The 22,141-nt window shown below is 47.2% G+C and overlaps 1 protein-coding gene across 1 annotated transcript in view; it reads left to right on the top strand.

Moving 5' to 3' along the window:
- LOC116942386 (guanine nucleotide-binding protein G(i) subunit alpha-1-like) overlaps positions 1 to 22,141 on the top strand; it is a 124,528-nt gene that overhangs the window by 59,859 nt on the left and 42,528 nt on the right. The window contains exons 3-4 of the mRNA XM_032954229.2: positions 17,421 to 17,463; positions 18,212 to 18,353. Coding sequence (XP_032810120.1) covers positions 17,421 to 17,463; positions 18,212 to 18,353 — 185 coding nt within the window. The remainder of the gene's footprint in view (positions 1 to 17,420; positions 17,464 to 18,211; positions 18,354 to 22,141) is intronic.

Genomic DNA, 22,141 nt, shown 5'->3' with positions numbered 1-22,141 from the left:
GAAAGTCCATGTTCCTATGACAAGGCTGAGTCTATCCGCAGGACAACCACTGTTGATCTCCCCACAAAGTGGTCCCGATTGTATCGATGCCAGAGAGACAATGGCCCAATTGGAACCCCGACTGGGGTTTGAACTCACAACCTTTTGGTCGCGAGGCATGCGCTCTACCGCTGCACCGCCCAATCAGATTTTAAGCACGTCCTAGAGTGCTCATAGCAAACTTTTGGAATTTGGTGCTCTGGATTGCCTAAGCATATACCCACGTATTGATGATGGTTCATGTTCAGGTGCAGGAATTTACGTAATTGTGAAATTTGTACTTCAACGCTTTATTTATTCTTTTTTTTATTGGTCATGCCCACAAAAAGCAATGTTTCCCGATAAAATGTGACTTGCTTCACTTTCCTCTAGCTTGCTCTTATGATTTTTTTGTATGTTTTGTTCATGGACCTTGCTGATTCCCGCCCGGAGTTATATTCTCACTGATGGCTAACATCAGCAGAGAGATACCAATCAGGACCCCTACCTTCCCTTCATCAATCCACACTGACCAGCGTGGCGAAGTATGGTCAGACGGCTCGCACGATAGACATGAGAATCATGACCCACCCTTACTGGACATCTGTGTAAAAGAGCTTCATAGCTTCATCAGATTCCTCCAGTCTAAACACAAGATTCTGATTCTAAAATACTCATATGTCCCCGTGGTCATGTGTGTACACAGGAGTCCTTTGAAATGTTCACGTGGTGACCCTGCACTTGCGTTCCCCCCCACCCCCGCTCGCTCCGTTGCGCGCTCGCAAAAATTGGCTGCTGCTGCTGCTGCTGCAGCGAACGGCGTTTGGAGATGGCAGCGCGGCTTGAGGACGCGGGTCTCTGGGCGGGGTTGCCTGCGCCGCGCCGCGCCCCAAACACCGTGCCAGCTGCAGCCCCACGGCCACCAAGCGCTGCCACACGTTGGCGAGATGTTTACTGCCTCGCCTGGTGTGCAGTAGATCGTGGGTTCGATCCCGACCCTGATGCCTGCTGTATATTTGGAGTTTGCGTCTCTCTCTCTCTCTCTCTCGCCCTGACTCTCTCCCCATGGCCGCGTGGATTTTTCTCCGGGTCCTCCGGTTTTTCCTTCGACATTTGGAATCAACGTGCATTTGGAGTATTTGGCTGCTATACATTTCCACGTGATGAAATGCCACGTGGTTGAGCTATCATTTGTGGCCAGGTCACTGCCGAAAAAGAAAGAGCTGTACAGTTCAGTGGACCTTACCTAGTACAATAGAAAATAGCTTTCATAGTTGTATTCCCCCAGCATTGCCTCACTTCTGATGTTTACAGAGATTTCTTTGTAAAAAAATGTGAATGAAACCAAATATTTTTTGTTTTTTTGCCCCGAAATTTTTTTTAACCCTCCAACCGCCCACCCCCCCCCCGGGCAGCATAAATGGGTTCATCACAGTTAGTCAATCAACAGGTCACATGTGGTGGGGTAAAGTGTGGTTACTCCCGCCTCTTTCAGGACGTCTGGCCAGCATGGAAGAGTAGGCCAAAGTACCCTCTAGTGGGGCTCCTGCAGGGCTCCCTCCCGTGAAAGCCCTTCCGGCAGCAGTGGCGTGAGCGAGACATTGCAGCACTTCGCCTTTATCCTTCCGTAATGTATTCGATTTGAGCTCTCGGGCATCGTGGGATGCGAAGGAAGAATCCGTACGGAAATATGGCAGAGCACTGCGTTCTTTGTGTACGAGAACTTCCCACGGAAGATATTTTTTTTGATAGTGGCCTTTTCATCTCATCCACTTATTTTTGCTTTGAGATCGTCACGTTACAGTCCAATCATATTTTTATTTATTCTTCGAGCTGGCATTTAGTCACTTGAAGAGCATAACCAATTGTAATGTAATAGTTTTTTTTATTTTGTGTGTTGAGACTCTGATCCACTTCCCTACTGCAATTGCAAACATTTAATGTCCGTAATTAATTAACTGCCTTCGCGTATTCCCATGTGCGACTCCAGTGTTTTGTGTGTAATTCACCACTTGAGGTACTGCAATTTATAAGCAAAGTGGTGTAAGCACAATGCAGTGCTCAGCAGAAACGTGAATTGTTTGCGTCTCGTGTTTTTTTCCGGCTTGGCGTGGCATTGGATGCATATGAAAGCAGCGTTGTCTTCGAGAGGATGACCTTGTGAGACGATGGTTCGTGAGCCAATTCGGACCCCCGGCGTTTTTTGTGTGCATGGCGTGTGTGCACGGGGCGTGTGTATGCTTGCACGTGTGTGTCACGGCAGCTAGGGGCATGGAACTGATGAAAGGTATTTGCAGGCTACTGCACGGTGCCCATGTTCGAGTAATGGAGTTCATGGCATGCTTTAAGAGGCAGGCCATTGTTTGTCAATCACTTGCCCTCATTGGCCATGCCCACACAAGGCAGTGTTTCCTCAAATGCGAGAAAGGCCCGGCTGAGGCTCATGGTATTTTCTGTGCGGCCATGCGCCGTTGTTTAATTATTGATTCCGCCCTCCATTATTCCGTTGTTTGTCCATTGTCCATCCATACTTTCACCGGCTTATCATTTATTTACTCCAGCGTGTTCATCTCCCGCCCATGTGAGCAGGCCGCTTGTGTTTGACTTTAGGCTGACTTCGCGACCTGTTAGTACTGGCTAGGGTTTTTTTGTTGTTGCAGTTTTACAGTATGTCTCTGCGAGTTCCTGAAGAAGCTCCCAGCACATGGAGCAAAAACGTCAGACACCATTCCGAACAACACACAGGACCACCTGGAAAACCGCATCAGTGGCACTCTCTCCACGAGCAGCGTATAAACTATTTTTTTTGCCGTAAAGAACGCGTAGAGTGCGTCTCATGTGGCATACTCATGCAGAGCGGTCTACATTTGCTCATGATAGGGTGTGCTCCGTTTGGATTTACTGGGGTTAGGAGTTTCATTTTGACACGCGCAAACTCAGGTGGTTACTGACAAAAGCAATGTGTCTGTGTGTTCAGTCGGCTTGCAACAACGCACCTTGTGATCGACACTTGTCCTCGTGACACATGCATCGGAATTTTTTGTGCGAGAGAATTGGTTATTTACAGTTCATGCTGATATCAAATGTTGCACTCATGGAGCAAACAAAACTTATATATGAGACGAAAAATAAATAACAAAACAGAGTACAGTGTTACAGTAAGTACAGCACAAAGGTATGTATTCGAGAATCTAATTGCAATTTCGAATTATGACAAACTATCGCCAGACCCTTGTGATTATAACCCAGAAGGTCAAGGCTGCTTGTCACATCGCCTAATTTTTCCCACCCATTTCCCTTCTCAAATCCAAATCGCCACCCCTCCTGCCCCTTCCTCTAGTTGTATAAATTACAGAGCTGCCAAGTTGCCTCAATCATTGCTCGTCACTGTGCAATTCGGCTTCGATGTTTGGTCACGGTGGTTGAGATGGCCTTGCGCGCACCTTCAGTAGGCTCGTGCAACTGCTCAATCTGCCTGAACCCCGTGGGGTTTATGTTTGTGCTTTTCCTTAATTCTTTTTAGCTGCATGTGATACCGTATATGTCTATGTACTAAACAAAACTTAACTTTTTATTTTACCAGGTTATCGCCCACTGAGCTATGTAGCTATCTTTTCAGAAGTGACCTGGCCACAAATGATAGCTCGACGAATTGGCTTGTCACGTGGAAATTTACAGCAGCCAATTACTCTAAAGGAATATTTTTCCTTTTTAAAAAAAATACTTTATCACATTTTTGCTGTACACAAGGACAAAGGCCTGCTCTAGAACGTTGGGCGACCAAAAAACAACCGCACGCGAAAATCCGCCAGGCCTCATTGACTCGAAGCGTCCTGCTTGATGAGGGCAGGGGGTGGGGTACAGGTGACCCGGGGAATAAACGCATAGTTCTAAATGCGCTTTGCCCCCTCTGTACAGTCGATTGAAATTATCGCAGCATTAAGATGCTACAGATATTCAAGTTTGTCGATTGGTAGGTCTCGTGTGGTGAGGTAAAGCGTGGACACTCACCCATCACCCTTCTAAGACATCCGGGCAGCGTGAAATAGTAGAGCAAAACACCTTCTAGAGGGGCTGTCTTGAGCTTCCCCGACTGCATGTCGTTTCACCATCAGTGGCGTGAGAGTGAGCAACTGCAAGACCGCACCTTTGCATCTCAACCTTTTTTATTCATTCAAATTATTGTTTTTGTTTTCATTATTGAATCGCTGGCGGTGGATGAATCGTTGCACACACCTCGTGTTATGTAGGAGGTTTCAAGGTTGAACGGGGAACGTGGTGTTTCACTAAGGGCACATGTGATGGAATTGATCCTTGACACAAACATCATGTATGGTTGAGCTCAGCACATTAGGGTTTGTAGACAATGAGCGCCTGTTTTTCTTTCAGGGGATTCAACCGCACAATTAAGGGTGGTCAATATTCCCATGACATCGGTGCACAATGGCTTAACTCTTCTCCCGGAATTCTGAGGCTTGCGTCTTTTCGATCCATAACGAAGAAAACAAATAGTCTTGGCCCCCGAGGCTCTGAAGCAAGATCAACAAGGCAGGGAATGCATTGCCAACATGGACTTGGAGGCAGACGTAGTGACTTGTTAATTTGTATTTATCACACAGCGGCCTCGGCTATAGTGTGTAATCTATGTACTCCTTGGACGTGTGTGCTGATTGCCAAACCACCCGGCACGCAGCCAGTCTCTTCAGATATCGGAGGCGAAGCAAGTTCGAGCCTGAATAGTCCTTGGATGGGCGGTCACCATGCGTTAACAGGCGTTATAGGCTTTGGGGCTACGTGGTGGGACGCAGAGGGAGTGCGTACAATTTCATTGTTGTCACTGTACTATGCTCCAACCTCTCGGCAGCCCTCCTTAACCCATCCGCACTGACCCACATGATGAAGTATGGTCAAATATCTCCCACGACCCGCACGTTGTGGGGATGTGCTCGTTCAGCAGCGGAGCCGTCTTCTTCGTCTGGCTGATACCGTTGTGGAGCAAAAGATATAACTTTCAACGTGAGGTGGCTGAGAGCAGATGATTGCGTCGGGAGTAGCGGAGTGCATCGCTGTGGATGCCTCCTTCCGTATTTGTGAAGATGGCAGCCTTCTGCGGTCACGTGAGAAATCATGACTCACGCCATCAACCCGACGACCGAACATCGATCAACGGACATGCCGGTCCTCAGGGGCGACAACTCGAGCGGTGGATTGACGGCGCAAATGCCGTTAGGTGCACGCAATTTGGCCGTGTATGGAGTGAGGGCGCAAACCAGGGATAGCTGAGCACTCCGCCAGGGAGCACGGCCCCAGGGAACGTTTGGCACCGTCGTAGTCAATGCATCATCAAGGCTGAGAAACAAGGCCTCTTACTAAACACTGGGCGAGCTGACGGAACTCACGCTGGCCTTCCCCCGCGGTGCAGAGTATGAAAAAAAAACTCACTCGGTTCTGCGTCCACGTATTGGCATCTGTCTTAACATTCCGTAAAGTGGCTTCACAATGCTGCTTTTGTGGCGATGGTGCAACACTGCTCGGAGCCATTTCTGAACAGTGGTACCAATTGTTCCCATGTGCTTTGAGAGAGGTCTTAGCACTTTAAATGTCTCCCTCCATAAAAGGGCTGGCTCTGCCTTGTGACGGGATCCCACTTAGGAGAGTTGTAAATCATGTTTGTGTCTTGTCTGGTAGCTTAGCTTGATTTGCTGTTTTTTTCCACTGTTGTGTTTTTTTGCACGCTCGTTTTCAAGCCCTGCACAGAAATAGTAAAGCGTGTTTTATTGCCGCCCCACATAGTTTAGAATAGCATTGGCTGGTGCTATTTTGTTAGTGTGGGATTCCAAGTCTATTCATTTGAGTTTGCCTGTCCAAACAAATGCCCTTATGGTAAAAATAAATTCATGCAGAGGTGCACTTGTGTTTTTATTCGGTGTCGTTAATTTTAGAACTGGGATTTGTTCATGCGCCTATATGAATATGACCATGTGTACACAGCTCGCTATCGGAAGGTTGCGATGAGTCCAAGACCTGGTTGGGGGTTGTCTTAGCTCATCATCGATCTGCAAGTCGATAAAATAAGTGCCAATTTGTGGGGAAGTCGAGCAGCAGTTGTACGACGGATAGACCCACCTCTGCCATAGGAACATTTGCGGTGATCCACGAAGCCTTTGCCTCTGTTGGGCAGTGGCTATGCACGTGGCCTGCAAATGCAGCACTGTGAAGACGAGGGATGGTGGGTGGCACAAATGTTGCGAAGCTCCCTTCCCGTCGGCGTCGAGGTTGCCCCGTTTCATGGCTCGCCGGCGAAATGTGGGCTCATATTATAATCTCGACGCGTCTGCGTGGGATGAGTCTTGCCCCCCCCACCCCCCGCCGCCACCCCTCGCACGTGCGGTTTTTCTCCGGGTGCCACGGTTTCCTTCCACGTGCAAGCACTTAAATGAATTGGCTGAAAACGTCTTAAAATAGAGAGGACCGCAGAGCCTTTGGGCAAATCGTTGGCGTCGGCTCACCGCGTGGCCGCTCCCTTCCCTGCTTGTCTTGGTCGTTGTCGGTCTATGAGAGCGAGCGAATTCTGCGTGGTGCACCTTTCGTGAAACTCATTGTTTGCTGTATTATTAATTAGGGATTTCCACCCCCCGGCTCAGGGCTGTAAGCAGGAAATGAGCACTGCCTCAATGCTCATTTTAGCCGGAAATCACTTTAGCTTCTTCTAATGAATGTCGCACGTGTGTATGTTAAACTTATTTTGTTGCCGTACGTAGCCAACGGTGCTAATCGAAGGTGCGGGAAAATGTTACAAAATGTGAAAAAAATAATACCCCAAAAGATTACTTATTCCTTCACCCCCAGGCCATCCCGCGATATTGTGTCACACGTAATTTCGTGCTGTGAATGCCATCGTGGCTGCTGGTTTAGGTGTGCGCTTGCTGGTCGGATGCTCTCGCCACGGTGGCTATGAGATGTTAACCACCTCGCCTGGTCTACAGAAGGTCGTGGGTTCGATCCCGACCCTGACGCCTGCTGCTGTATATTTGGAGTTTGCGTGTCTGTCTCCCCGTGGTCGTGTGGGGTTTTTCTCCGGATCCTCGAGATTCCCCCCCCACCCCCCCCCCCCCCACATTTAGAATCGACATGCATCTAGACTATGAGGCTGCTGTAAAATGTCGACGTGATGATAAGCCACTTCGTTGAGCTATCATTAGCGATGGCCAGGTCGCTTCTGAGAAAGAGCTACGTAGCTCAGTGGGTCTGACCTGGTAAAATAAATAAAAAGTTGATAGTTTTAGATTAAAATGTTGATTTAAAGCTTTCGTGACTGCAGTGATTCATATTCTTGGTTCTTTTGGTAAAGTCACGTTAAAGGGAAACAATAAAATAATAAAATATATATAAAACAATTAAATTATCACGACGTTTCGACTGCAACACAAGCAGTCATCATCAGGTGTGAAAACCAACGGCAAGTTTTAGTTTAGTTTGGCGATAAAGAAACGCAGTAACCGCGTCAGAACAGAAGGGGCATTGCGTCAGAATTCCACCACGTACCCAGCACGGGTGGGTGGGGGGTCCGTGAAAATAAATAGCCGTTCAAAGAAATCAGCCCCTGGTTTCCCGTAAGAGTCGCATGTGCTACAGGTTTTACTTTAATGTGGAAAGTGAACGTGGCCCTAAAACATGCCTTTTGGAAGAAGGAAAGAAAAACCATGATAGCATCTCCTTGGAGTAATCTTGGCACTTATTTATTAATTTACCTGCATTTCATCCTTCTCCAGAGGAGACCGCAGTCACATATTGTTTTGTTTGTTTACTTTGGGGGGGGGGGGGGGGGGGTTCTGCTACGTACACGCGCGTGGAACGGTCAACACAGTGGTCGTGCGATCCGGAGGTCACGTGCTGTGGCGTGAAGTGTGAGTCCTCCAAGCCTTTACAAGATGCCTGGCCAGCATCAAAGAGTACTGCTACTAAACTATTTTTTTCATTTTCACCAGGTAAGGCCCACTGAGCTTAGTTGCTTCAGAAGCGACTTGGCCATGAGTGATAGCTCAACGAGTCGGCTGAATAGGCCTAGAACGGCTCTCTAGAGCGCTCGATAGTCGAGGTCCTTCTACCAGCAGCAACGGGAGCAAGCAGTTGCATGGCTGCGTCTTTACCTTGTACTGAATATCTCTCTATATATGCACGTATGTACATATGTATCACGATGTATGTATACTGTGTTTGTGTGCGTATGTATGCTGGAATTGTGCAGTGTATTGAATTGTGGTGTTCATGGTTGTTAATCTTTGTGTGTGAGTGCTTGTGTTTATTTATATAGTTAGGTCTGTTTTTCTGTACAAGTAAAATTAACATATGAATGTAAATCAACACCACTTGTTGAGGCTTGTCCTGCTTAGTAAATTAAAATAGGCACGTAAATTCCGGGATGTGATTTGATTCAGGAATCAAATAGTTCTTTATGGATCAGAAACATCAGCCACATTCTGCTGCTACCGACGATGAGAGACAGGAAAAGGAAACACGTGAATAAGAAAATGAACGGAATTCAGATGCATATGTTGACTATTGACAACAGTAATGGGCTTGGCAGGACGCGTCGCAAGAGCGGATGACATCGCCGATGGAGGGAACTTTTTTGACTGAGTGGCAGCCAGCGGAGCACTTGCACCTCGGAGGACAACGTTCGTAGGAGATTGAGCAACGATACTGGACTGTGGCACTGGCAGAGCCAGTGGGGGGGGGGGGGTGACACGTGCCCCCCCCCCCCCCACAATAATCTGATCGAAATCCCTATTTTCAATTGGATCATTGGGGTTGATTAGTAATAAATCGGCATTTTTCGACTGCCACTGTGTAGCATATTATTATGTGCCAGGGACTCTGTGAGATGATAGGACAATAGTCTGAGTCCATAATTGGCAATAAGTAACGGCAAAGCAGTCACTCACAGGATTGTGCGCAGTTGCGTATACAGCACACGACTTCCCTGAAGGCATTCACCTTCAGCGAGCGCGATGCCGATCACACACGGTTCGAATTCGACCCTCGATCGATGGCTGCGCCATTTCCGCACATGCGTCGAATAAAAAGCAAGGGACAAGTCCTTACTTACTAACAACTCCTATCATTTTTCATTGCTGGAGGGGTTGCCCCCGCTACCTGAAAATACTGGCTCTGCCATTGGACTGTGGCATTGTGTGGCTCTGGTTGAGTGGTGACAATTTTCTTCTTCTTCTTCTCCGTCTGGCATTTTTGGGGATTGCAACAGATTACAAATGTATGTCGACATTTGATATTCATTCGACTGCATCAGGAGAAGCAGCGTGGATTTTGTTTCAGATCGCCGTTGAATGATCTGATTGGGCAGTCGTTCACGATATATGTTGCACAGTCTGAGATGTCGCACCACAGTCACAAACTGGACTCTCGCTAATTTTTCACTTAACAATGCCGGGAGGGCTTCATCCGGCAGTTGAAAGCAGGCTGATGATGACAACGATAAGCCAAAACAGTCATCAATGGGACAATGGAATTGTCCAAATCTCCCCATGCAAGACCCTTACTGATTACGATTGTTGAGACTCGGTGAGGTGTTTGTGTCGCAAATAAGTGTCATCATTACAATTGCTATGGGACAAAAATGATAAAAAGGAGATGGAAAGTAACTTGAAGTTTAGGCTATCGTTGCATTGATCAGCAGGCCTTTATTGGAGTGCGAAAAATAAAGTGTACACGATTGACTGTCATTTAATTATAGAGATAATGAAAATATCGTGAAATTTCTTGCCCCTGTATTCGCCAAAGGATAGGGATGGATTACCAGAATCTGCAGAGGTGTTTCTCTGCATCTTTTTTTTCCCATTCGCACCCAGTCACACGCTATTGTGTGTGGGAATTCCTATATCCCACCAGCAGTTTCTATCTCCAGAAAAAAAAAAGACCGTGATAAGCTTGCCAAGAGAAGCTCAGAGGCTTTGTGAAAAGCCGGCCGTACAAAGCAGAGCATACCGATGAGAGACACTAGGCTCGGAGCAGATAAAAAGCTGCTGGGGTGTTTTGCCTCTAACTTATTGGACGCACATTTCATGTGGCCAGGCACCGAATTGGCTGCAGCCAGGGAAAAAAAAAGCCGGAATACATTAGTTTGTTTCTGCATTCTTGCTTGAGACATAACCCCGTCCCTTCAAGCAGGCCCGGGTTATTTATGCAGAACCTCATGGTTCTATAAAATAATGCTACGCTTTTAACAAACGCTCAAATTAATTCAAGCAATATAATAATACGGTTGGGTTGGGGAGTGGTGGTGTAGTGGTTGACACACTGCACGACGAAGTTTAGTTGCTGCCCGTGGCTGACGTCAATGACGACAGAACTCTTCCCAGGTTTTTCTTTCCTGACTCCCCAAAGCTTTGTTTGAAATCCCAAGCGATATCCTCGTGAAATTTAAAAACGAACAAGAACGCACGTAAATTCAACGTGTTTTGAAGCTACACGTGTGTCCTACTGCAAATTCAGGAAAATCCATTCTCACACTGCCCTGTGCTCCCACGTCTGCACTGCCCACCTTTACCAAGACGTCTTGACCAGCGTGGTGAAGTAGTATAGTCAAGCAACAACCCCCCCAATGACTGACACGGCTTTGGAAGGCCTTTATCCAGCAGTGGAATAACCGACACCTGGAAATAACAATCGACTGAAAAGGAAATTGTGATCACCGCAAACGCACGTGCATTTATTAGTTTTGTGATTCTGCTCATCATTTGTACCTATTCCGCTCACATCTCGTGTCTCTCTAGACCAGGGGCGGGGAACCTTTTATTCTGCCAAGGGCCATTTGGATATTTATAACATCATTCGCTGACCATACAAATTCATCAACTTAAAAATTAGCCTGTTATATTTGGTCAAACATTTAATTAACTCACCCCTATTGCGATGGCTGGAACTGCTTCTCTTTGGCGAGGAGTGTGATGATGTTAGCTGGTATTGACGATGGTGTTGCTACTCGCAACTGCTTTTCCAGGTTTGCTCCTAGATTGACTGAATTTCGAGTCCCGCCTGCGGTTGCATTGGCAGGGCCACACCAAATGATTTTGCGGGGCCTCATACGGCCCGCGGGCCGGACGTCCCCCACCCCTGCTAGTCTAGACCCACGCAGACTGTAGGTACGCATCGCGCTGTGTTCGGGCAGCACTCAGACTTCCGATTCTGCAGTAGCTCAGAGGTCAGCTACCTGTTGTTCATTAAGGCGAACGGCGCAGTCCAGAGAACGCATGCCCTCATCACCTCGTAGACATGCAGGGTGTGACAATACGCCGGTTTTTCAGTTAATATTGTATTCTCTAACTCGCAGTTCAAGCGTGCAAGTAAGAATCAATGTGCTTTTGTGTGTGTGTATATATATATTGTATGCATTGTGTGTATTATCATCATCGTTATTTTTTTTATTCCTACCGCATTACATCTGGAGACATCGTGGGTTTGACGCGACTCCTTGCAGCCACGAGAAACCGCTCAACGTGCACCACGGTGCGAATCAAAGAATCGATTTTGGAATTAAATCGCCACCATGAATCACGACGGGTGGTCGGATTGCCACGGTGGAGGGGGGGGCAGGCGAACCGTTGACACAAGCGTCTCGAACACTTGCGTTGTAGGCTTGTGCGAAGCTGCAGCGATGAGAACAAAAAGCCTAAATCATTAGACCTCCTTTGCCAGTACCAAAATGTAATAATAGGGGTTTTCCCCTTTTTTCTGGCAACAAAACTGAAACCTTTTTTTTTTAACGAGGATTCATGTCTGCATTAACCACAATACCTGCAGTCAAAATGCAAACAAAAAACATACTATGATAATATATGCTGATTGGTCCACACCAAGGGACGGCTTTCTTTTGAGCCTCGACCCAATTGTTGCTCGACCAGATGTCGCCTTTTGCCACTCCATCAGGAGTTTTTCTCGTGACGCCACTGTATTGATTTTGTATTAAAATGCATGTGAGTGACGTCACTCGAGTGTGATAGTGACGCAATCTACCGTAAGATTTATAGTTTTATAGCTTCTAACTCCTATCACAATGAACCAGGACAAAGAGAGAGAGAGATCATGTGTCTATGTGAGCGATGCGCGGGCGCGTGTGTTTGATTTGGGTGGGGGAGAGGGGATTGTAGCATAAATAGGTATAGCCCTTGTTTGTGGATCAGCATTGTTGCACGTGCTGGGGTAAAGTGTGAATACCCCCACCTTTTCTAACATGTGCCTATTTTAAACTTCTCTCGCGACGTACCTAGCCAACCGTGCTCATCGGAGGTGCGGGAACGAGTAGGCCAATTACCCTGCTGGAGGGGCTCTACAGAGCAGCGTTCTTCATTGCAAGGCCGACGAGCCACTGCCGGCCCCTGGCGGCCTTTAGTGCGGCCCCTGCCATGCGGACCCCATCAATACACGGCGTGTGACAACACCCCCCCCCCCCATTGAAGGCGGCGTGGTGGCCCTGAACGCTGACGATTTCTTCTCGGCGAATGTGGGGCCCTCCCCTCGAAAATTGAGTTTAAGGACACCTTGCACCAGAGCTTCCTCCAGCTTGAGCAGCAGTGGCGCTGAGCGTGCGACGACCACCCTTGCACGTCCTTCAAGAGTGGCTTGATCGTCTCGGGGCTGGCGTGGTTAATTGGTTCCGCACGCCGCCGGCTCAGCTGAGCAGCACACTCCTCTCTGCCCCTTCCAAGAGGCCTCCTTCCACGGGCACCCCCTCGTCATCGTGCCCTGCGGTGATGAGGCCCCTTGTTAAACTGCTGCACGGCCAATGTCATTATTGATTGGAATGGAAGCGAGTGAGTTGGGTCGGGGGGGGGGGCGAAATCAAAGGCTTCGAGGTTTCATTAACACATTCCTGCATGTGTTTTGCCGTTTAAATTTGTGCGCGTTGCTTGAGACCGGCACTGTACGCGCCACTGCTGTTTGTGGTTGTCTATTTGCACATGCTGTTTGTATTCATCTTGGAATGTCCACCCCCCCCCCCCGAAAATCACCCCGCCAAAAAAAATGTAGTCGCGCAATAAAAAAAGATGATTTATAAATTATTTGTGGGATGTGAGAAAATGTAGCAGTTGAACGGCCACCGTATCACGAGCGGCTGCATTCACATGCGTGTGCGTTTTGAGCGAAAAAAAACTGATATGGATTTGAATCCCGAGGAACGTCGCCTCTAAAAGAGAAGCATCGTAATCTAAATGAGCACGCTATTGGAAAGCCACAGCGTAATCATTCATTCGATTGTAGGAAGATATTTGCTCTTATTAAAAAGAGACCACATGTGTTATTTAAAAAAAATAAGTAAAAAATGGTCTTTCAAGGACCTATAAAATGCTTTGGAAGAGAGTTATTATTTTCAGGCAGTAAAGGGATTTCCGCAAAGCTTCGTTAGGCTTGACCACGAAACAAGTATTGTTATTTAAAGGTTGTAAAATGTCAGATGCCTAGATAGAAAAGGACACGCGCTCATTCCTATCTTACAATGTTAGCACTGTGTTTAATGCACGAGTAGGTGGCTAACCTAATTGGACTGTTGTGGTATGCCTTACTGTTGTGATGAGAACGCTGAAGCTTAGTCTTGTGACCTCTTTAAACACATGATAGGGCATTGCATGAGCCAACCTCAAATCCGCACGCAACATCTATCTGTGAACAAAACATTTGGCCTTTCACGAATATATATATTCCGCTATTGTAAACAAGTTTTGCATAGAATTTATGTGGCACTTTTTGTCTAGAACTATTATCGCCACGGTAAGTAAAGGACACTGGATACAAATGTTCGCTTCTTGGCAAACCTCGCGTTTCTGTTGATAATGTCCATAACGCGCGGTGGCATGCTGATCGCAAAGCGGCACAGATTGCGTTATATTGGTGGAGTTTTTTCGAAACTTATTGGGGCGCAATGGTGGCAAGATGTTAACTGCCTCACCTGGTATACAGGAGGTCGTGGGTTTCATCCCGACCCTGACACCTGTGTGTTGGAGTGTCTCTCTCTCCCCATGGTCGCGTGGATTCATCACTGGGTCCTCGGTTCTTTCCCTCCACATTTTAGAAACGCGCGTTTAAAGTGTTTGGCTGCTATAAATGTCCACATGATAAGCCACTTCGTTGAGCTATCATTTGTAGCCAGGTCGCTTCTGAATAAGGGTAATATAGCTCAGTGGACCTTGCCCGGTAAAATAAAAAATATATTATAGTTTATAGTTTAGTTTAGAAACGTGTTCCGCAAAACAATCTCATTACAGGGTTTCCCAGCCAGATGAAAGCACTTTCACCCCCAGGTGCATTCTGTGTATTATTAATGTGGCTCACTTACAAGTTAGTAAGTTGGAACAATCATTAACCTCGACTGATAAAGTTACTTTTCAACTTGCACTTAATTTTTTTTCACCTCCACTGCAAAATTCAAGTCCCTCCTTGCTTCCACTCATGTCCTAACATGGATCACATTTTTTTGTGCTTGCCACTCGCCATTCACATGGAGTATAGACATCGGTGCAATGCTTTCGCGTGGTCCGGCAAACACGAAAGCCGAACTGCAGGCGGGCTCTTGGTGAAGGCTGATCGTGTCAGCAAAATGTAAACACATGACCTCCAAGCGAGCGATCCCACGTGAACACCTCCCCGCCCCTAACTCTCCTTCCCTCTCTCGTGCCTGCTTTATAATTCAATCTGCCTGCAACGGGGGGGTGAGGGCCGCTGTGCTTTATAAGTGGGCGAGACTCCCTCTGGGCGCAGTTAGCAGTTGTGAACTGCCTGTGAAAGATTAGGCTTGCACAAATCAATAGCAGCAGCAGCAGAGAGAGAGAGAGAGCGAAAACAACTTTATTTAAGTTTTTGTTGTTCTTTCCTTACTCCCCAAAGCTTTGTTTGAAATCCCAAAGCGATATCCTCGTGTGATTTAAAATGGACCAGAATGCACATAAATTCAATGTGCTTTGAAGCTACATGTGTGTCCTACCGCACTTCAGCAAAATTAATTCTCATATTGTACTATGCTCCCGCGTGCACACTGACCACCTTCACCAACCCGTACCAACCAGCGTGGTGATGTGTGGTTAAGTAACCCCTGCGACCCGTACAGCGTGGGTGAGGCCCCTCATCCAGAAACATATTGACAAAAGGGCTCTGCGTGTGTACATGTTCCGGAATGCAGAGTAAAAAACCAACAGCTTCTATGCAGGTCCTCACAGTTGTGCAGTCACCTGGTTGTATCCCTTTGTGCCAAGAGAGTGTCCCACCTACCCCCTTTTGGTATAACCCAAAGTCGGGCTTCGAACCCGTGAGAGGTTGCCCATTCTCCTCTGCTGCCCCTGCCGTCTGGAATGCTCTTCCCGCAGTTGTCCACGCTTGATTCTCTTCTTTGTGAGTCTTCCCAGACCTCTTCTCCCCTTCCCGTCCTCTGACATTGTCTCGACTCTGCTTCACGAAACGCCCCTACCTAATTAAACCCCCCCGCCCCGCGCCCCCATCCCTTGTCTGCTAACCCTAATTATAATTAGGGTTAGAACGAGAAGGGGTGATAATTATCACCCTTTCCCGTTCTAACCCTCCAGGAGTCAAAATGAGAGATGTTTTTTTTTTGCCGCATCAATAGTTACACATTACGGCACAGGTCGACGTGCTCGTGGGTTTGTTTGAGTGGTTTGGAGCGGGTCGGCACACAAACGGTGTTGTGCTCCATCTGCCCGACACGTGTGTTTTTTGTTTCGCTATTGGGTTCATTATTTATTTTGTCTGCATGCGCTGATTGTGTTTACATTCTTTGCCCTATGCTCCATCTTGAGACGTTTGTAGCATTTACACTTCATGTAAATACATTATTATTATGATCTGATAGCCCATTTGCTCTTCCTTCCCTTCATCGTCTGATTAGTCAAAAAAGTTTTCCCGTGTCGTTTACTGGAATTTATAATTTGTGTTTTTTTAGAACTGTTAAGAATATAACTATCACATTGTCAAACAGTCAGGGACGGAGCAACAGGGGGGGCTGAGGGGGGCTTAGCCCCCCTGAAATTTTGGGAAAGTCGGTATCGGGATAACCGTATATCCGGCTGCTGCAAAAGTACGAACTTATCGAACTTATTAGCCAGCGGCTCCGACCTATTAATAAACTCCGCGTTCAAATCCAATAAAATTTGTCTTATACATTTGTGGCGCCCATTGGAAAACATGAACACTGGATATGTCAGAATATTGAAGTCAGCCAGCCCCCCCAAAGTCAAAATCCTGGCTCCACCCCTGCAAACAGCGCAGTCTTCGAGACAGTCTGGTCCCTGCACCTGATGGGGGCCGCTTGTGTTGTGGCCGAAACGTCGTGATTTTTGTTGTTTTATTTTTTTACCTACGTGACTTTACCGAATAGAACCAAAGAGTATGGATCCTTGCAGTCACGAAAGCTTCAAATCTAGAAGTGCACGTTTCTTTCATCCCCCAGCGCCTCTGTCCATCCACCAGTCTGAACGGGCTCACTGCAGTTGTTCAACTGGCAGGTTGCATGTGGCGGGGTGACGTGTGGACACTCCCACCTCTGGCCAGCGTGAGCGAGTAGGCCAACCCACCTTCCATACGGAGCTCTCGAACGCTCTCTCAAGTGGAGGCCTTTTCACCAGCGGTGGCAATGAGCAACCAATTGCAGAGCTGCTCGTCCTAGGTTATTTTTTTAGAGAGCCACGGTGGCGAGATGTTAACTGTCTCGCCCGGCATACAGGAGGTCGTTGGTTCCAATTCGACACTGACGCCTGTATATTTGGAGTCTGCATGTTTTCCCCGTGGTCGCGAGGATTTTTTTCCGGGTCCTTCGGCCTTTCCCTCCATATTTACAATCAACGTGCGTTCATAGTACCGTGTTTGGCTGACACTATACATTTCCACGTGATATGCTACTTCGTTGAGCTATCAATTGTGACCAGGTCGCTTATATAAAAAAAAAGATAGCTCATTTGGGCCTTACCTGGTAGAAAAAAAAATAGTAAAATAGTTGTGTGGCTGCATGCACACCGTTTGGCATTTGCACTGTTTAATACAGCCGTGCGTGTATCCACCTGTTGGGTTTTAATAATTCAGATGCGTGTGCGTTCACGTACAGCACTTGCACAGCCTGTTGTTGCGCAGTTACGTTTATAACGCGACGGTTACGTCGGCCACAAGGACCGTGACACTTAAACGTTCCCCTCACTGAAGAATGATGTCCACTGAGAGGCGCCTTTATTCGTTATTTTGTGTGCAGATCACAGCCTCTGGGTGAGCACGATTAGATTTTCTTCAATTGGAAAATCTTTAAACCTGCAGATTGTGTCCCAGCCCTCATTCGTTGTCCGCGTTCTTCACTCATCTCATTCGCCGTTTCGTTTCCTCTTGTGTTTCAGGTGCCGGTGAATCTGGCAAAAGTACCATCGTCAAACAGATGAAGTAAGTTCCCCCGGCCTCCTTGTGTGCCGTTTGTTTTTATTCTAACGCAGAGCGCCGCGTGGGGTACGCGTGATCGCACCCCGCGTCACGGTTGCAGGTTGTTGTGCCTGGAGTGAGTCGCCAGGGGTGGGAGTGAGCTGCAATTCATTGCCAACACCTGCATATCGGCACAGTTATCCATTTGATTCTCCCATGTCCCCCCCCAACAAAAACACAATTCTAGGCATTGTCAGGCATTCTTACGCGAACAGCATTTTACGTTGAGTAATAACCCGACCGCTGCTCTTAAATTGACTCGAATCTGGCTGTCACCTGATGAAGCTAGTTGTAATTACTGGCGAAACGTCGTACTCAGATTATAAATGTTGTGGCTTGGCTCTACAACACACCGGTGTGCTGTACTAGTGACGAATTGGCCACGTTCTGTTTACGTGACAACCCTTACTAGTTGGCTGTGTCGGGTGGTGGCGGGTTTTAACGACGCATCTATATATTTAAGCGATCTAACCCAAACACCTCTATTATGGATGATATCGGTCGCGAAAGCCTACGTGTTAAATCGTCTTTGCGGGATGTTGGCGTGATGTTGCGCCCATCACGCTCACGCGGAAATCCTTTGGAATCCGGCAATGCTCTCATAATTTCACAGGGCACACAAAAGCAAAACAGCGGCTGCATTGTAAAACCCCTCTCTCTTGCATTGCACCCCGATCAGGAACGCGTTTACCGCCGTTTGTTTGCCTCCCAGGATTATCCACGAAGACGGCTACACGCCTGAGGAGTGCCTGCAATACAAGGCCGTGGTGTTCAGCAACACCATACAGTCGATCATCGCGATCATTCGCGCCATGGGCAACCTCCGCATCGAGTTCTCCGACATGAGCCGAGCGGTGAGTAACCCGCGGACAGCCTCTGAGGCGGACGGCCCGTCCACCGCGTGATTGATGTGCGCTCGATGCGTCTCCCGGGCTCGGCATCTGGAAGATCGGGTTCACGCCCCTGGGTGGTGAGCCCGATCGAGGGTCGCCCTGGATACACTGCCCGCAGTGTCACGCTGAAGCCAATGGAAAGTGGACAGAGCTCACTGCCAGGCTCATGTATACACACACATAGAGGGCAGGCTTGTACAATTATTGCGGTTATATATCTCTTCCTGTCAGCTATTTTGACTTTCATTTGGTCAAGTCTAGAGGCCTTTCATGCCTCTGTGGTGGCTGCCCTGTCAAATGTTGGTGTCGGGCAGAGTAATTTGTTAACGAGCCGGAGGTCGTCGCCGTCTATTAAATTCCCGCGTTGTTGATCCACCGCCAAGGACACCCACGCACTTTGGACGAAAATCGCGCGAGCGAAAGGAAATGGACAAAAGTTAATTACGGATGGTCGATGCGATTTTAACTACGTGCTTTTTCCTTGGCTGGCATTTCTCTCGCCGCTTTTGCTCGTATTGAATCTTAGTTGCAGTAAACACTGTTCCAAAACAACCATCCGAATACTAACAAAGGGGGGAACAGTGTCGCAGTGTGCTGGAATTTTGGCATTAATCGAATCCAAAATCACTGTACAGTTGTGCGCTTTGTCCCATTTTTGTTGGCACCTTTGAGATGGCTGCCGCTGCGTGGAGCGACACGTCACGGGGTGAAATGTAACTGCGCATAAAAATCATCAATCTTGGTACGCGTAGCGTGCGTGCGGTGCTGAGTGCGGCTACCACGGAGGTGCCTGTGGTTCGCCAAGACTGCTGTTGGTTCACCGAAAGGTTGTTTGTCATTTCGGTTACAACTCGAGAACAAAAAGCAGTTCAAGGATTCGTTCGTACGCATGTTGAACTTCTTTCGCGCCGTACGTAGCCAACCATGCTAATCCGTGGTGCGGAGAGTGGGAACAACAAACTCAACACAAAAAGCAATCGAAATGCAAGTTTGTTTTATGAGAGGGCGTGTACCTGACCTGTAGCGTGAGCAAAAACACAGTGATTGGTTATAATTTGTTCCCCATCGACACCTATTGATTGATTCATAGAGCATTACTTAATGATTTACCGAGAGCCGTATATCTAATATCAGATCCCAACCCTGAGCCGCCTGTGCCGACCTTCCGCACAAACAATGGAGCACGCTCAATTAGAATACACGCAGCCGGCCCACGCCACCTTCGTGAGTAGGAAATCAAAGGGAAGCCTGGAATGCAACTGCGAAAATGCCGAACAAACCATAGGGCACCTTGCGAACCTCTGCCAACCTCGCAAATTCAACGGAGGCGGCAGCAGTAATTAATTTGGCCTCACCTGAAGTTAGTCAAATTGCATTCAGACTTGGGCACAGATCTTCCTGTTATTATTCAGGATGCCATACGCAAGAAGATGAAAGGAGAGCCGCTTATCCACCGTTTCACCTCCGACTGGCATGGTTGGCTACGTATGGGTGCAAAAAAAGTTCAACATACATAAGTCCACAGCAGTAGACGGCTACAGCGGTGAAATTGCGCCGATGGTGCAACGCATCGACCACACGTCTACAACAGACGGAGGGGGCTTACAGTGAAGTGCCACGTGTTTTTTCTTTGTCGCTTCCGTTATTGTGAGCATATTCCCTTTAGTGCTCACTTTCCGATCCGCAGAGAGGTCTACCGAATGAGAACATTTCTTCTCTAAGACGTACGTACATACTGCATGCTGAAATTCTTTCGCATCGTTTGTAGCCAACCCTGCTAATCGGAGGTGCGGGGGAAGGACAACAAACTAAACACAAAAAAGCAGTTCTAAAGAAATTGGTTTTCAATTTATATTTAAAAGTGCATAGCTCCCAGTGGCTTTCTAATATCGATGGGAAGAGCATTCCAGACGACCGCAGAAGCGCATCTGACAGCGCACTATGCGGTAACCGTCTTTGTTCGATGGCCAGCCAAAAGCCGCTGTGGCGATGAACGGAGTTCGCATGACGGTTTATGCTCCTTGGCGAATCCTCGTCGTGTTAGGTCAAGGTTTGCCCGCAATATGGCGGCGCTCCGATATACCGTTGAATATTGGGCCCACGATAATTCCATCGTCGGGTATTTGCCAAATATCGTAATGTTTATGATCGTCGTTGCTCCTTTTATGTTTTGAATGTTTACCTTTCGCACGAAAGGTTCATGAGATAGAAAACACAACAATAAAAGTTCAAATAAATATTTATTTTCCATTAAATTATCGGAAGGCAAAAGGTTTTCCAGAGTCATTGATGGCCTGGTAATACGATATCACAATTTTTAGAATTGATTCAATTACCTTGTTGTATAGCTGATAGCATGTGCATTGCAAGAAATGCAGATTGCAATGCATTCTTTAGAGAAATTGGATGGCTGGAGTTGGTGAACTTTGAAAATAATCAAAATTAATATATGAAGTACAACAAATCATATAAACAATTCAATTAATGCCCAAACTCCTCTAACAGAGTTTCTGAGAAACGAATATCTCTATAATTGTCAAATCGTGAAAACGGATATCATATCTCATCATGAAAAATGATATCATGGCAAGCCTAACTATTACGCAGAAAATATGCCTTCTATGCGCGACTTTTATAATATTTCATATTAATGTGGCCTTTATCGTATTTTCAATTTTTTCAATGTTAAATGATGTAATATTTCATTTCACCATTCCAGAAAACATATGTTTGCAAGTTGATAAAATGCTGCCCATGTTGGGCAATAGTGAGTCACGGTTATTGTGTATTTCATTTATTCCGGTCCGTCCCTTTCAGCCGCCACTACCTCCCCACCATCACCGAGTTCCCCTCCCACATTCCATTAAAACATTCCAGCCCGGGCCACGTTAAAACGCCTCTCTGTGGAGTACTGTCAAGTCGATGGCTTGAGCTGCGTGAGTTTACATTTTAATAATCCCCATTGATGCTTAAAGTACGCTGTACATTAACCCTCATACTGATTTACAAAAGACTAAATCTCACCGGGTGGCAGCTCAAAATACAGCACGGCAACTGTGAAAAATAGCTTTATAACTCATCGGATTCCTTCAGTATAAATAAATATTCTGATACAAAATGGATTCACGTGCCATCTGAATGCTCAAGATGTCATACAACGGTCTGTGCCCTGACAACCTGCCACACAAACCACTTTCCCTCATCGTTCATACCCCGAACGTTTACGCTAAACCTCTTCACTGCCCCTGTCTTACTGCCCGAATGCTATTTGCAGTTTTTCAAGTCTCACGTCAACAGCTTCCAGCTCTATAATTCGGTGTTCTTCATTGCAAGTCCAGCGGGCCACTGGAAACCCCTGGTGGCCTTTAGTGCGGCCCCTGACAATACACAGACATGAAAACACCCCCATTGTGCTGTCAAACCACCAATGGTTTCAAATGTGTGGCAGCCCTCACGCTGATGATGTCTTGTCGGTGAAAGTGGCCCCTCTCTGCTATCATTCCATTTCCGAAATAACAAGTCCGTTAAGTTTGCATACTGTAGTACACGGTCTATGAATTTAATTGTACAATCTGATAAATGTTTTATTTTCATTTGCCTGACAGCGGCATAGTCATGCATCTGGCATGGGCCCTGCTGCTCCCCCCCCCCCTCCCCCCTGCAGGGAGTGCAATTGCACCGCCTGCACACTCAATAGCTTCTCCACCGATGCATGGGTAATAAACGTGCCGAACGATGTCTCCACGTTC

Source organism: Petromyzon marinus, chromosome 14 (assembly GCF_048934315.1).
Source record: "Petromyzon marinus isolate PM22_M1 ecotype Great Lakes invasive population chromosome 14, UKy_Petmar_22M1.pri1.0, whole genome shotgun sequence".
NCBI classification, from domain to species: Eukaryota; Metazoa; Chordata; class Hyperoartia; order Petromyzontiformes; family Petromyzontidae; genus Petromyzon; species Petromyzon marinus.
This window is presented reverse-complemented; position numbering and strand designations above follow the sequence as displayed.